The sequence below is a fragment of the Hyperolius riggenbachi genome, chromosome 3 (assembly GCF_040937935.1).
Source record: "Hyperolius riggenbachi isolate aHypRig1 chromosome 3, aHypRig1.pri, whole genome shotgun sequence".
NCBI lineage: Eukaryota > Metazoa > Chordata > Amphibia > Anura > Hyperoliidae > Hyperolius > Hyperolius riggenbachi.
The window spans coordinates 473182445-473199573 of NC_090648.1; the positions used below are offsets into that span (position 1 = coordinate 473182445).

The 17129-nt window shown below is 45.8% G+C and overlaps 1 protein-coding gene across 3 annotated transcripts in view; it reads right to left on the reverse strand.

Annotated features, from left to right (window-relative positions):
* NDST1 (N-deacetylase and N-sulfotransferase 1) overlaps positions 1-17129 on the reverse strand; it is a 158394-nt gene that overhangs the window by 49689 nt on the left and 91576 nt on the right. For all 3 annotated transcript variants that reach the window (XM_068278075.1, XM_068278076.1, XM_068278078.1), the window contains 4 exons: positions 7031-7513; positions 6857-6944; positions 4440-4594; positions 1361-1546 (listed from right to left, as the gene is read on the reverse strand). In XM_068278075.1, coding sequence (XP_068134176.1) covers positions 1361-1546; positions 4440-4594; positions 6857-6944; positions 7031-7513 — 912 coding nt within the window. The remainder of the gene's footprint in view (positions 1-1360; positions 1547-4439; positions 4595-6856; positions 6945-7030; positions 7514-17129) is intronic.

A 17129-nucleotide genomic window follows, 5' to 3' on the forward strand; every position in this document is an offset into this window, starting at 1 on the left:
ATCAACCTAGATTTTCCATCCTGTCAGATAGATCAAATCAATCAAAATTATTTGAAATCGATTGCAAATCAATCGTCTTGCTGATTTGGAAGAATCGATTTTTGAAATGGCTGAAATCGACCAATGTATGGGCCCCTTTAGGCCTCGTTCACATTAGCAGATGGTTGTGCAATCAGAACGCAATGCGTACGATCGCAAACCATCTGCGTTTGTATGTGTTGCATGGCTGATGCCATTCGCTCAGCCGCGGGTACTGCTAAAAAATGCGTGCAGCATGCACGTTCGCGCACGGCACTGGTACGGAACGCATGCAGTGTGAACCTCAGACAGTGCAGTCTATGCACTTCTGATGTTCGTGCGTGTCGGACTCCTGCACACGTTGCCGCACTATGGACGGCAACGCATGTAATGTCAACTAGGCCTTAAGGGGCCCATACACTGGTCAATTTCAGCCATCGATCGATCAATCGATTCTACAGAATCGATCGATTGATCAGAAATCTATTCATCAAATTCCCCATTCAATCGATTTGTGGCCGATTTTGATCAATTTCGATTTGATCCATCTGACAGGATGGGAGATTTAGGTCGATCTGCTGCTGGTAGCAGATCCATGCCCCATAGAGTTGCATTGGATCTAATGGTCCAATAATGCAATTAGATCGATTTCCAATAGATTTAATTCTGAAATCTATTGGAAATCTGTTCCTAGTGTGTGGCACACATCAGATAGATTCCTGTCAGATTAGACTTGACAGGCATCTGACAGAAATCTATCTGATGGTCGAATCTGCTGCAAATCTATAAGTGTATGGCCACCTTTAGTGGATACAGCAGGAACTTGTTTACACAGTTTATTAAGGTCCATACACACGTCGGATTTTTTTAAACGACCCGTCGTTTGGACGTCCCGTCGTTTAGTCGTCCGGACGTCAAATCGGGCGTGTGTACAGTCCGTCGTTCAGCTGATAAGACTGGTCTTGAGCGATTCGCCGGATCGCTCAAGACCAGTCTTATCAGCTGAACGACGGACTGTACACACGCCCGATTTGACGTCCAAACGACGGGTCGTTTAAAAAAATCTGACGTGTGTATGGACCTTAACCCTTCCAAAACAATCTGATAATGCTGGTCACTAAAGCAAGCTTATCTATTAGCTGCTAAATGAGGTAAAAAGCTTGGGTTTTAACCCTTCCAGTACCTTGAAAAATCGTCAGATGGTTTTAGCTGTTAATTATATGCTTTAGACCATAGATGCTATCTGATACCACTTCAAGTGCTCAACCCAAAACAATGTGAGTATCAGAGTCCTGTTTCTTCTGAAAGATGAGGCCATTGTTATGGAAGTCTCCCGACTCACCATGATTCCACTGTGGATGAAGCCTCTGCGGAAACGGGCGGGCTTCAGGTGAGGGTACTCCTCTGTGCTGGTCACCTTGATCCCCCAAATCTGCTTCCAAGCCTCGTAGAGCTGCACATGGACAGGGTACACACCAGAGTGATGCGGGGCAACAGCGTAGCCCATGTCGGTGGGAATACCATGCTCCTAAAATGGAACAGAGACATTAAAAAAATCTGAATCAGAATCATTTTGCCAAGTCACTGGGGGTTGTACCCGGAATTATTTTTGGCACATACAGGGTCGTGATGGTACAGCAAAATACACGAAACAGTAATATAAATTACATGGCAAGCCTACACATAATACATATAACTTAATGGAGGGTCCCGAGGGGTCATCCAAGTGCTATGTGAGTGGAGCTGCCACATTCCCTATAGCGATCAACGTCTCTGCAGCTATTCGGATGCCCCAATGAATGGCATTGGAGAAAAAAAAAAGAAGAAAAAGTAGAGAAAGAAAGAGAAAATCAAAATCAAAAAGTAGAGGAGAGAGAGAGAAGAGAAAGAAAGAGAGAGATAGTCCCTGGGCATTGCTGTAGCTGGCTAGTGGCATGGTTAGATGTCCCAGTGGCCTTCAGTGCAGCCCAGTCGGTGCAATCGGACAGTTTGGAGGCCTGATGTACAATAATGGGGCTGCAAGCACAGTGGTGGTGGAGCGCAGGACTTCTGGTACCCCTGTCGTACCTGTGGTGGAGAGGCTCTGGCAGCGGTGGAGGAGAGCACAGGTCCACGCTGACTGAGGCCTAGTCAGCCGCCCCAGTATGGGGGCTTAAAGTCCAACAATGGTGCTGCGGGCACAGGAAACCCAGCACGGTGGTGCAGCGCAGAATTTCTGACCCTATGTTGTACCTGTGGTGGAGAGGCTCTGGCAGCAGTGGAGGAGAGCACGGTTCCCAGAGGCCATGCTGGGCTGCTTGAAGACTGGGACCAGGGCTGTGCTGGGGATCAGCTGCCTACCGTGCCTGTGGACGGGGAAGGCGCTGATCCTGGTCTCGGCAGCGGCGGTGGAGAGCTGTTTGTGTGCGGGTCCAGACACAGGTAACGTGGACTAAGAGAAGGGCTTGATTCCGGGCGGAGGCGAAACAGTGGCAAGAGACTGGAGCAGCTGCTAAGAGCCGGTGTGGTTGCTACAGGGCCGGCAACACCTTCCCACGTGGTGAGCCGGTAACGTATGCTGGTGCGTCGGAGTGCGGGGAGCCGGAGCGGTGCAGATGAGCAGCAGTGGCGATGACAGCGGGGTTCAGCAGTAGCAGGTTGGCCATACTGCTAGCTCCGCCAGTGGTGAGGAGCAATCCGGTGGTGGAGTACGGTTCAGGGCACGTGGGCCCTGATCAGCTGGACCACCCGATCAGTTGACAGTCCGCAGTCCCGCGGTTGATGCAGAATGCCAGCTCTCCAGTGTCCCCGCATCCTCCCCGGTAGGATAGGGGGGGAATAGGGGGCAACAGAGGTAAAAGGAAGGGAACAAAAAAAAAAGTAAAAATAGTAGAAAAGTGGCCAGAGCCCTGTGGCCGTGGCTACCTATGCGGCACCATCTTGGGGAATCAAATATGTAAATGTTTTGCTGCAAAGATGGTGTCTTTCATGCTTAACCTATTTGAGACCGCCGAATGTTAAAACTATGATGCCTAAAGCTGTGGCTGCCTAAGCCTGATACAGTGCAGTTTTAACGCCGGTGGTTCCCATGGACAGGATTGCGCATCACCGCTGGCACAGAACTTGGTCAGGAGCTGTTTTCATTGGCTTCTGGTCCCCTGATCACGGTGAGCCAATCACAGTGATCAGGAAGACGTGAATTAAATAAAAGGCTCTGGTTTGTAAAGGGGGCAGAACCTGCGGCACTAAAGTAGTTATAGAAAAATTATTACAACATTAAGGGCCACCATTGCGGGAAAAAAAAAAAAGTAAAGTGTAAAAGTGCAATTGACTGGCAGCCACTAGCCAGCGGCTAAAAGTGGAGCTGCGGCGTGGGACATAGCCCTGGTTAAGTAGATTTTTTTTTTTTTGAAGAGCTCAGACATTCCCTTTACAACTTTTAGCCTCAGACCCACAACGAATATCAGATGCTGGGATTAAAGTCTGGACATATTAGCTGTAAACTTGTTTCGGGTGCGATTCAGACATTACTGAAGTTAAAAAGATCAGCAAGACAGCCAGACAATTGGCATTCTTTAAAAAGAAATAAATATGGCAGCCTCCATATCCCTCCCACCACAGGGTCCCTGTTACGCCTTTCCCTGCTATGCCTGACTACATCCAACATTGGCCTTTTCCCGCATAGGTCCAATAACAGGCACAGTCTGACATGGGAAAAATGGCAGCCACTAGGTGGCGCTCTTGCCAGATAAAATCCAGACCGAGTCCGACACCTTGCTCACCGCCAGCCCGATCCTCCGCCATGCAATCTAAATATTATGTGGGCACATTTGGGCTGTCAATAAGGGGGGTGTTGCCAGATATAGCCCAATACATCGGCAAGCTATGTGGATCAAAATGTTGGACCAGCACTATACAGCTCCACGTAATAACAAAATGACTCTGCTGCACTACAAGGGAGGCGGAGCTACAGCGTGCAAGCTGGTGTCACCCTCCCCCTGACACAGGGCCGGTTCCAGTAACATTGGAGCCCCTAGGCCCCAGACAAACCCCCCCCCCCCCCCCCCAAACCAAATAGTGGCATTAGGGGCCCTTTGCTGTAGCCAAAATTCCCCCCAGGGCCCCTGAGCCAAAAGCTGATAATGGATTGGAAAGGGTTAAAAAAGCCACATTTCATAATTTGCTTTTGTTTTTCTGTCTGGCCCCACTAAAGGCTGTACGTGTCCTTCTCTGTGACTGGAGTAATACACTTTGGAAATAAATCCCATTGTTTCCTGTGTGCTGTACCACGTCCCCAGGCTAGTCATCTTCTGGAGAGCAGAAGCTTAATGTGAAAATAAAGACGGTGAGAAAACCCGAGGGATCTGAGAGAACAATAGAGAAATTGGGGACAATCGCTTCTAGACTCCGGTTCGGCTGTAATGCCAGAGAGACGCACTCACCACAGCAAACTTCCTGTTCAGGGACATCTGCTCTGCCAGCACCGATTGGTTGTGGAACAGGTGGGGCTGCATGTGACTCCACATGTGGGGGAACCACCAGAACTGCTTGACATAGGACAGGAGGAGGTCATCCCCTTCATCCTCAGCATCGGTCCCTGTGCCAGCAATAGGAGAAAGGCAGAGAGTCAGGCTCGGGACATGTACAGGTTATACATTAGAGTAGCGGAAATTGAAGCCTTGTAGAATGAACAGGTTCATAAGCAGTGTTGCGTGTAAATTATTCAGGGCTGTGGAGTCGGAGTCGAGGAGTCAGAGCAGTTTTTGGTACCTAGAGTCGGTGGTTTCAATAAACTGAGGAGTCTGAGTCGGATGATTTTTGTAGCAACTCCACAGATCTAGTAAGTGTTAGACTAAGAAGTTGGAGTTGAGGAGTCTCAATTTTGGGTACCTGCAGTCGGTGGTTTCATAAAGTGAGGAGTTGGATGATTTTTGTACCAACTCCACAGCCCGGAATTCTCGCCAAAGTAATTTTCCCACCGAAAATGCCATTTTCAATTCCAAGAAATTTTTTTCTAAAATGCATAGTATCTTGTGCAATATGGTTAAAGGAAACCATTTTTTCTTTCCGATGCGAAAATTATTTTTACAGTGAAAATTTGCAAACAATTTTATTTTTTATGTGAAAATTTGAGGGAAAAAAACAACCTTATTACGAAATTATTTTTCAATGGCATTTTCGCTCGAAAGTCACGTTACATTATTTTTGCAGAAAATTCATGCAAAAAGAGTATCGTCGTTTTTGCTCATCACCGTTTATAAGTTACCTGCTGTTTATGCTGCATACATTTCTAATGCACTATAAAGAGGGTTGTACACTATAACGCTATGGGCACACACTGGCATGAACTCTGCCGTGGTGGACAATAAAGAAAGCCTCTGTCAATAATTGTGAGCAATTCCAGCGTGTGTATAGCGGCCACACGACATCTGCTAAAGGGCCGGCATGCTGGATCTTTATCAATCCCCGATCATTAGACGTGGGGCTAAACTTCACTGGGAGGGCGGGGCTACATATAGAGCAATATATAGCTATAGGAAGTGGTACTGATGCTGAAACCAAGAACATTTCTGTAAAAGTTGGTATCCTGAATAATATACTGCATCCTACTATAGGTCACTACAGTGCCTCTTTAACTACTTAAAGACCGCCCCACACCAATGGGCGTGGTCACGGCGGCTGCCCCAGGACCGCCTAACGCCAATTGGCGTCAAGTCATGGGGCTGCATTTTGCAGGAGATCGCGCGCAGGCTGCGCGTGCATCTCCTGCTCGGGGGCGGAGCTCCGCCCCATCTTCAGTCTCCGAGCGGCAATTGCCACTCAGAAGACTGTTAGACGTCTTTTCTGTTAGTAAAGGACTGCGATCAGCCCTTGGGGGACAAGAGAGCGATCGGCTCTCATAGGCAGAAGCCTATGACAGTCGATCGCAGGATTGGCTGGTTGGGGGGGGGAGGGAGGGGTTTACAAAAAAAAAAAAAGAAAACACAACACGAGGTATAGTAAAAAAACAAAAACACCAAAATAAATATTTATAAAAAGAATAAAAAAAATAAACCAGGGGGGGTGGGGGGGGGGGGGTGGGGGGTTTGGCTATCAGACCCCACCAACAGAGAGCTCTGTTGGTAGGGAGAAAAGGGGAGGGGGAATCACTTGTGTGCTGTGTTGTGCGGCCCTGCAGCTTGGCCCTAAAGCTGCAGTGGCCAATTAACAATAAATAGGCCTGGTCATTAGGGGGGGGGGTTAACACTGCGGTCCTCAAGTGATTAAAGTTCATGTGTTTGCTCACAGATGAAAAGACCCTCAGCAAAATTGTAAAACAGAATTTTCTAAAACAATAAAATAAATAAATAAGTGCTTCATCCCCTCTTACCTAGTCGGGTACAGGACAAACATTTTGGTCGAGCAACAACTAGAAGAGACTTGGAAGGCTTCAGAGCCAGGGCTGTAGAGTCTGTACATAAATGCTCCAACTCCAACTTTTCAGTTTATGAAACCACTAACTCCAGCTACCCAAAATTGCTCTGACTCCACAGCCCTTGCAGGGCTATGGAGTGGTTACAAAAATCATCCGACTACTTTGACTCCGACAACACAGCCCTGCTCAGAACATCTCAACATCTGCGGAGGTAGCAATGAAAGGGCCAATCTGGCAGCATAGTAGCTTGGTAGCTCTGTGCTATTACAGTGGGCGTATTGTGAGGTAAAGTGGGGTGCAGCAGAAGCCGACTCTGCAAACACCGCTCTACCTCTGTTACCTGTCTGCACATTTGTATTCTGAATGGATTTTCAGCACAGTCTATAAAACATAAGCATACCTTTATATAATTAGCATTATGCTCTGGACATGTTTCTCACCCACCTGTGTGAAAGAACTTTCCAGAAAAGCCCAGATTGAAGGTGAAATTGGGGATGTGCGCTCTCAGCTCATTCTGGGTGTCATACAGCGCCTGAAACAAAATGGAGGCGGTCAAACAAATTCTGTTCATCGGAACGCATGAAACACAACCTTGTCTTATACGTCAACTACTCCTACCTTCACATCTTCTACCTTCATGCGGGTCCCCTCCTTCCCAACAAATATGTCATCTATATCCACAAGCACATAGCGGTTCAGTGGAAGAGACAACCTTTTTCCAGTCAGAAAGGACACCGCGTCCACAAACACCAGCTTGTGGAGCCAGAAGTTCAAGTTGTTGCCAAAAAGTACCCTCTGAATCCCGTCATGCAGTCCCAGGTCCTGCACCACGGTGGTGTGAAGAGCCGCGTCCACGCTGAGGTGAGGGATGGTCTCTGCCGTCTTGGTCTTGGCCAGAAGGACTGGCTCATAAGTAGAGTGGTTGGATTGAAATACTGTCCAGTCTTCTCCTGGAAGGTCTCCTTTTTCCACTTGGTTGGGTTTGGTTATATACAAGAGTGGGGATTTGGGATTGATGCTGCAGTCCTTGAGGCCTAGATTGGAGTGAAGGAACAAGGGGAATCCTTTCAGCTGTGCACTAAGCAGGCTGTTTTCATTGGCCTAAAGGGGAAAAAGAAAAAAATTAGTTTGAGTTCATCTATGGGCAAGAAATAAACTTCTTCAGCACAAAGTATTCCTCTACAGTATGTAATGTAAAGTACACTTAGGCCTCCTTCGGACAGGCAGCTGACAGGTGGTGAATTCATTGCCTGTCAGCTGCTCTCTTGCATCGTGTCACATCTGAGTGTGTCTGCAGCCATGCTCAGACACGATGTGTCGCGGTTGTCTGCCGCCAGATAACACCACCGCGTGCCAAGCGCTAACACCCGTGATATTACAACTGCTGCCATTCTGCTGCATTTAAATTGCACCTAAATGGCACATGGGACAAGCTCGCAGTTCAGCCATCCATCTGAAAGAGGCCTTATGCCACGCTTACTAACCCACCAAAAAAAGAGAGTCATCTCACTTTCAATTTGCTACCTATTCGATCTGCAATTGACTCGCAGCTCTTCTAACAGAGATTTCAGATCCAGAAAAGGCTGGTGGAACAGATGGTTAAGTAAAGCAGCAATGCAAATGATGGAGGAGTGAAGACAGGGGGAAGGAAAGAAGAAATACAAATGAGGGAGGAGTGAAGACGGGGAAGGAAAGAAACAACGCAAATAAGGGGGGAGTGAAGACAGGAGAAGGAAAGAAGCAATGCAAATGATGGAGGAGAGAAGACAAGGCAAGGAAAGAAGTAATGCAATTGAGAGAGGAGTGAAGACGGGGAAGGAAAGAAGAAATACAAATGAGGGAGGAGTGAAGACAGGGAAGGAAAGAAGAAATACAAATGAGGGAGGAGTGAAGACGGGGAATGAAAGAAGAAATACAAACGAGGGAGGAGTGAAGACAGGGGGAAGGAAAGAAGAAATGTAAACGAGGGAGGAGTGAAGACAGGGAAGGAAGGAAGAAATGCAAATGAGGGAGGGGTGAAGACAAGGGAAGGAAAGAAGCAACGCAAATGAGGGAGGAGTGAAGACCGGGGGAAGGAAAGAAGAAATACAAATGAGGGAGGGGTGAAGACAAGGGAAGGAAAGAAGCAACGCAAATGAGGGAGGAGTGAAGACCGGGGGAAGGAAAGAAGAAATACAAATGAGGGAGGAGTGAAGACAAGAGAAGGAAAGAAGAAATATAAATGAGGGAGAAGTGAAGACGGGGAAGGAAAGAAGCAATGCAAATGAGGGAGGAGTGAAGACAGGGGGAAGGAAAGAAGAAATACAAATGAGGGAGGAGTGAAGACGGGGAAGGAAAGAAGAAATATAAATGAGGGAGAAGTGAAGACGGGGAAGGAAAGAAGCAATGCAAATGAGGGAGGAGTGAAGACAGGGGGAAGGAAAGAAGAAATACAAATGAGGGAGGAGTGAAGGCAGGGGGAAGGAAAGAAGCAATGCAAACGAGGGAGGAGTGAAGACAGGGAAGGAAAGAAGCAATGCAAATGTGGGGTAAGTGAAGATGGGAAGGAAAGAAGAAATGCAAACGAGGGAGGAGTGAAGACGGGGAAGGAAAGACGAAATACAAACGAGGGAGGAGTGAAGACAGGGGGAAGGAAAGAAGAAATGTAAACGAGGGAGGAGTGAAGACAGGGAAGGAAAGAAGAAATGCAAATGATGGAGGGGTGAAGACAAGGGAAGGAAAGAAGCAACGCAAATGAGGGAGGAGTGAAGACCGGGGGAAGGAAAGAAGAAATACAAATGAGGGAGGAGTGAAGACCGGGGGGAGGAAAGAAGAAATACAAATTAGGGAGGAGTGAAGACAGGGAAGGAAAGAAGCAATGCAAATGAGGGAGGAGTGAAGAAGGGGAAGGAAAGAAGAAATATAAATAAAGGAGAAGTGAAGATGGGGAAGGAAAGAAGCAATGCAAATGAGGGAGGAGTGAAGACAGGGGAAGGAAAGAAGCAATGCAAACGAGGGAGGAGTGAAGACAGGGAAGGAAAGAAGCAATGCAAATGTGGGGTAAGTGAAGATGGGAAGGCAAGAAGAAATGCAAACGAGGGAGGAGTGAAGACGGGGAAGGAAAGAAGAAATACAAATGAGGGAGAAGTGAAGACAGGGGGAAGGAAAGAAGAAATACAAATGAGGGAGGAGTGAAGACAAGGGAAGGAAAGAAGAAATACAAATGAGGGAGGAGTGAAGACGGGGAAGGAAAGAAGAAATACAAATGAGGGAGGAGTGAAGACGGGGAAGGAAAGAAGAAATACAAATGAGGGAGGAGTGAAGACGGGGAAGGAAAGAAGAAATACAAATGAGGGAGGAGTGAAGACGGGGAAGGAAAGAAGAAATACAAATGAGGGAGGAGTGAAGACAGGGAAGGAAAGAAGCAATGCAAATGTGGGGTAAGTGAAGATGGGAAGGCAAGAAGAAATGCAAACGAGGGAGGAGTGAAGACAAGGGAAGGAAAGAAGAAATACAAATTAGAGAGGAGTGAAAACAGGGGGAAGGAAAGAAGAAATACAAATGAGGGGGGAGTGAAGACAAGGGAAGGAAAGAAGAAATACAAATGAGGGAAGAGTGAAGACAGGGGAAGGAAAGAAGAAATACAAATGAGGGAGGAGTGAAGACAAGGGAAGGAAAGAAGAAATACAAATGAGGGAGGAGTGAAGACAGGAAGGAAAGGAGCAATGCAAATGAGGGAGGAAAGAAGCAATGCAAATGAGGGAGGAAAGAAGCAATGCAAATGAGGGAGGAGTGAAGACGGGGGAAGGAAAGAAGCAATGCAAATGAGGGAGGAAAGAAGCAATGCAAATGAGGGAGGAGTGAAAACGGTGGAAGGAAAGAAGCAATGCAAATGAGGGAGGAGTGAAGACAAGGGAAGGAAAGAAGCAATGCAAATGAGGGAGGAGTGAAGACAAAGGAAGGAAAGAAGCAATGCAGATGAGGGAGGAGTGAAGACAGGGGAAGGAAAGAAGCAATGCAAATGAGGGAGGAGTGAAGACGGGGGAAGGAAAGAAGCAATGCAGATGAGGGAGGAGTGAAGACGGGGGAAGGAAAGAAGCAATGCAAATGAGGGAGGAAAGAAGCAACGCAAATGAGGGAGGAGTGAAGACAGGGGGAAGGAAAGAGGCAACGCAAATGAGGGAGGAGTGAAGACGGGGGAAGGAAAGAAGCAACGCAAATGAGGGAGGAGTGAAGACAGGGGGAAGGAAAGAAGCAATGCAAATGAGGGAGGAGTGAAGACGGGGGAAGGAAAGAAGCAATGCAAATGAGGGAAGAGTGAAGACAGGGGAAGGAAAGAAGCAATGCAAATGAGGGAGGAAAGAAGCAACGCAAATGAGGTAGGAGTGAAGACAGGGGGAAGGAAAGAAGCAATGCAAATGAGGGGGAAGTGAAGACAGGGGGAAGAAAAGAAGCAATGCAAATGAGTAAAAAATGCTCAGAGAACACTTCAAAAAAACACTCAAAGGGGTCATAGTGTGTCTACAGACTAAAAGCACCCTCTGAGCACTTGGAAAGCTCCTAATTCCAGATGTGTCATGTGCCAAACAGCCCCACATTTGTGGACCCTGAGCGAGGAATTTTACTGAACATAGCTCAATGAATAACATTGCTTATTTTTAACAAATGTACTTTATTATTTAGTCAGTAGTGGTCCACTGTAATAACTTTCCTCACCAATTCCTAATTTTTTAAAATGATTACAGGTGGCAACATCTTTACAACTAGTAGGTGCACCACTGTGGAATGTTTTTTTTTTTTTTTTACTGTGTTCTAAAGTTAGTTAAAATAACAACCTAGTCTCCCAGAATGCTTTGGAAGTAGAATTCTGCTGAACTAAACAGACTAGGCTACGCTTTACTGGGAGGACGATGCTACATACCAATATACCGCAATATATAGATATGGAATTACCGTAGAAGTGGGTATCCTGAATAAATTTACTACATTCTACTATATGTCACTTAAGTGCCTCTTTAAGGGTTTAGAGTCAAAGATCACAAAACAATGAAACGGTCATGTAACCCTTCCGCTCTTATCAGAGTTAAGAATGCTGCACTACATGCAGGTCAAATTCTTAAAGCGGGATTGTCACCATAAGAATCAAATGTCAATAGCAACTGGTCTGAGTATATTAAGTGATAAATATGCTAATCCTGCATTCAAAACTTTTTCTGCCGTTATGGTTTGGAGTTATCCCATACCTCAGGAGCACTGGCCGTTTATTAGTCAGTGCCATTCAATTGCATGCTGGGGGTTCTTTTTATCTATAATATATTCCTCCTCTTCCCTTTACTTCCCTGCCTAGCTGCCTAGCTGAAACATGATCCTCTGCTGACGTGTGTTTACAAGCAAGGCTGAGGTGACTCAGCGATTGGAGAATAGAAAATAAAGTTAAGGGAAGAAATGACATCAGTATTTAGCCTCAAATTGTGGCCAAAAGACATGGTTCTCACCAGGAACAGAATTCTCTTCATTTACTATAGAGAATTCACTGAAATCAAAATGTGGACAGTACAATACATCTGTTAAGTAGATCAAGGATTTAATTATATGTTTTTTTCCCCTGGCATAGTATGGCTAATCCTCCTGCTTTAACACCACTTCAGCACCACAGGGTTTTTTGCTTAAAAACCAGAGCAATTTTCACATTTCAGCGCTCCTCCCATTCATTCACCAATAACTTTATTGCTACTGATCAGATGTAAATGATCTATATCTTGTTTTCTTTTGCCACAAATTATGCTTTGTGAGGGTGATATTTGCTTTTAGTAATTATGTTATTATCTGTGCATTTTAAAGGGAAAAATTAGGAAAAAAAAGAAAAAATACACTATTTCTCCATTTCCATCCACTATAGTTTTTAAATAAACAATGTTACCATAGGTAAAACCCACACATTGTATTTGCTAATTTGTCCTAGTTATCTCAACATTTAAATAATGTTCCTAGTACAATGTATGGCGATAATATATTAGTTTCTGGTTTGTGTTTTTTGTTTTCTCATTGTACTCTATCAGTAATTAAAAGCCCTTATCTTCATGATTAACAGTAATACACTCTCATGGCATACATATTTTAAAAGCTAAGTCCCTAGGGTAACTATGTATTCTCTTTTCAATGCTGTCACTTTTGTTTTTTTTACAAGTATTTATTTAGGGGTATAGAGTACATGAAAATAACAGTTTTATTGCTTTTCATTCAGTTTTCCCGTAAAAAACAATCACATGACTTAGCCCTCAGTTGTCAAACAACACAAAATCTATTCTCTCACTTGTCACGGTTAAAATGATACCCTATATACATAATCAGATAGCTTATTGGGCATACAGCACACTGTTTACCACAAGTACGCATATTTACTCCCCTGAGCTTCAGATGAAGTTTTGTGGGGAGTAGATAAGCGTAGCAAGGGATTCAAAGTGGTTAAAGAGAACCCGAGGCGGGGTTCTCACAATGCTATTTGCATACAGAGGCTGGGTCTGTCTATAGAGCCCAGCCTCTGTTGCTATTTTAATCCCCCCTAAATCCCCCTTGCGCTCTGTAATCCCCCCTAAAACACAGCCACACTGTGCAGGCTGTGTTTATCTCTTTACTGTCACTCTCGCCGCTCCCGCCGCCTCCTGCAGAGCTCCGGTCCCCACCCGCGTCCCTTCCCTCCAATCAGCTGCGAGGGAAGGGACGCGGGAGGGACCGGAGCTTTGCAGGAGGCGGGGGGAGCAGCGAGAATGACACTAAAGACTTAAACACAGCCCGTTCTGACAAGCTGCGTGTCAGCAGCGCGGCTGTGTTTTAAGGGGGGATTACAGAGCGCAGGGGGGGATTTAGGGGGGATTAAAATAGCAACAGAGGCTGGACTCTATAGACAGACCCAGCCTCTGTATGCAGCTAGCATTGTGAGAACCCCGCCTCGGGTTCCCTTTAAAGCTGCAAAAAACAACCCATAAAGCTCAGATGTAACAAACACTATTACGGAATTTTATGGAAAAGCCTAAGCAGCACAGGGGTGTAACTACAAACCTCCCCCCCCCCCCCCCCTGAAAAAAAAAACACTTTGGTGTGGTCTCCCCAGTGTTCGCCTCTGGTGACCCTCACAGCCTAGAGGCCACCCTTGTAAGGGTCATTAAACAAGTGCGGACATCATGATTGTCACACACCCATAACGAGTGTAGCCACAAACACAGCTGATCTAAAAGGCTTGACCCCCTTTAATGGGAGGGAGTGAAGAGGTATTTGGGGCCCCCTTACAGCTCTGGGCCCCCCTGCAGTTGCAGAGGCTGCTCCCCTCTAGTTACGCCCCTGAAGCAGCATAACATTTATCAAACATGTGGAACAACCTTAACAACTATTTACACATAGAGAAAAGCTAAACTAAACTGTGTTACAGAAGCAATTATGCAATTTAAGGTTATTGAAACTGTGGGCAGCTATGTTTTCCAGATTTGGCAGATGATTCAGGACACACTTAATCTGAAAGCGCACCCTGTCTGGAGCACTGCTGCCCACGGCTAGACGATCCATCAGCCTGCAGTATTTACAACAGGTCAATGTTTTTCGCCTTGCTTAACTACTTCCGTACCAGCAGTCTCTGCCCCCTTAAAGTGAACCAGAGACGAAGCACCCTCATGTATTTTACCATATAGATCAGTGGGAACATTAGAGAAAACACCTATCCTGCTTTCTGTTTCATCCTCGCTGCTTAAAGTGTCGGTTATCAGCTGTGATAAGAATCCCGGACTGAGCATTCAGTCCGACTTTGCTATAATGGCTCAGCTATAATGATTCAGAGCAGAGCCTGCAGGGGGCAGGCTTGGACTTGAAAAGGCATGAGAGAACACAGACTGAGCTATAAATATTCCTGAGCAAAGCCAGACTGAATGCTCAGCCAGGGATTTTATCAGGGCTGATAACAAGCAAGCTGTGCAGTGCAGAATAAAACAGAAAGCAAGGTAGGTGTTTTCTCGAATGTTCCCACGAATATATATGGTAAAATACATGAGGGTGCTTCGTCTCTGGTTCCCTTTAAGGACCAGAGACTGCTGGTACCGTAAACTGGCACTTACCAACGAGTCGCCGCACAGACCCATCACTCCTGCTGTTCACGCTGCTCTCCCATCGCCACAGGTCCCTCTTTCTGCCGTCTCTGACGGCAGAACTATGTGCGCTGGTCAGGAGCTCCTGACCCCGTCAATCAATGTAAGCCAATGGTATTGGCTCACAGTGATCACGTGGTCAGGAGCCAATGAAATCGGTTCCTGACCGGCTCTCACAGCTCTGCCTTCATACTGACGGCAGGGCGAGTGGGGCGCGGCAGGAATAGAGTGGCGGGACCGCACGGCGACGATTGTTGAACTCTACGTCCTGTCAGAGCCGCGCAACCACAAGCAGGACGTGGATTTCAACTGCGCTGGTCCGGAAGCGGTTAAAGAAAACCAGTAGCATTTTAAAAAACAGAAAAAATAGTCAGATACTTCCCTAAAAAAGAGAGAAACCTCTGGAGCCTCCACAGGCTTCCCCCGTTGTCCTCGAGACCACTGCCGCTGCCCAGGACCCTCTAACATTCAGCAGCTATGCTCCTCAATGTAGATGCATGACCATATTGCACCTCCAGCGTCCATGTGGGGAAATTTGTGGGGTCAAGGAGGACACAGGACACTATCCAGAGGTTTCCCACTTCTTAGGTAAGTATCGGATTTATATTTTTTTAGGGCAACCTTAGATTCTGTGATGCAATGATTATCTTCCTGTTGCTGCCTTCTTATTGGCTGGAAACTGCTGTGGTTGCCAGCTGGGAGTCAAGCAGAGGTCTGCCCGCTGAGTGGGAGAAGCAATTGGGGCTGAGAGGACACCTGAAGTTTCAGAGATATGGAGGTTGCCATATTTATTTCCTTTTAAACAATAACAGTTGCCTGGCTGCCCTGCTGATCCTCTGCCTGTAATACTCTTATTTAACAACCCCTGAACAAGCATGCAGCAGATCAGGTGTTTCTGACACTATTGTCAGATCTGACAAGATTAGCTGCATGCTTGTTTCTGATGTAATATAGCCACTACTGCAGCCAAATAGATCAGTAGGGCTGCCAGGCAACTGGTATTGTTTAAAAGGAAATAAATATGGCAGCCTCCATATACTTCTCACTTCAGTTGTCCTTTAACCCCCTTAGTGCTAATCCCGAGTCAGGCTCGGGACAGAAATCCACAGCTCAAAGCGGTAATCCTGTGCCTGAGTGAGTTATATGCAGGAGCTGCTGCAGCTCTCTCTGTGGTATGTTTTTTTTCTTGTTTTTAGGGTCTAAAAGCTTGTTGAAAATTGTGCGGCTTTTAGACCCTAAATCTGGAAATAATCATAGCGATGCCAGTTGCCTGGCAGCCCTGCTGATCCTCTGCCTCTAATACATTTAGCCATAGCCCCTGAACAAGCATATGCTGATATGGTGCTCTGACTGAAGTATGACTGGATTAGCTGCAGGCTTGTTTCAAATGTGTGATCCAGATGCTACTGCAGCCACAGAAATCAGTAGGACTGCCATGGAACTGGTATTGTTTAAAAGGAAACATATATGACAGCCTTCATATCCATCTCACTTCAGGAATCCTTGAAGCTCTGTTTAGTAAAAGGAATACTACAGGCTGCAGATTTCTAAAATGCTTATGAAGTTTGCTCCACAAATGATATTAAATCAGGCATGGGCAAACTTGGCCCTCCAGCTGTTATGGAACTACAAGTCCCACAATGCATTTGCCTTTATGAGTCATGACTGTGGCTGTCAGACTTCTGCAATGCATTGTGGGATTTGAAGTTCCTTAACAGCTGGAGGGCCAAGTTTGCCCATGCCTGTATTAAACCCTTCAATTAAAGTGGACCTGAACTCTTTTGCAGAAGGAAAACAGAGAAATGCACCCCGTATACATTTAGAGAGAGTTTAGCTTGTCTGATTCCCCTCATCCGTGACTAAGCTCAAATTGTAAATTGATCCCTTAGCTATGTCAGCTCGTTCCACAGCAGAGCGCTAAGTGGTAAACCCAGGATGTTAACAATATGTTTACTTCCATGAAAGCAGGAAGTAGAAACAGTGCAGATTTATTGCAGGATTTGTATCGGCTGTAACAAAGAAATGTCTTTCTTTAAAGGTTATTATGCTGTAACGTATCTTATAGAGCAGAGAGGAATTTCCGAGTTCAGGTCCGCTTTAAAGCGGGATTGTCACCATAAAAATCTAATTTCAACAGCAACTGGTCTGAGCGTATCAATTGATACAGATTGTAATCCTGCATTCAAAACTTTAAAAAACGTTTAACTGCTGTTATGGTTTGGAGTTATCACATACCTGAGCACTGGCCCTTTAATTGCTATTGCCAAACATTTGCATGCTGGGTCATTTTATCTATAATATATTCCTCCTCTTCCCTTTATTTCCCCCTCTGTCTAATGACATAAGACAGTGCACTTCCTAGTATAGACCTCAGTGGGAGTGTCTGAAGACTCTGGTAGGAGGGCAGGTAACGAATACACAATTAACAAGAGGAGGAAAAAAAAAAGAGTGAGGGAGGAAATGATGTTAGGAGGTCAAAGGTAACAAAGATGGAAACTGCCTAGAATAGGATTCTCTGCTTTTTCTTTATAGAATTCACAGGAATCATTACGTGGATAACACAATACACCTGCTATGCAAGTAGAACTAGTATTTATCTACTTATA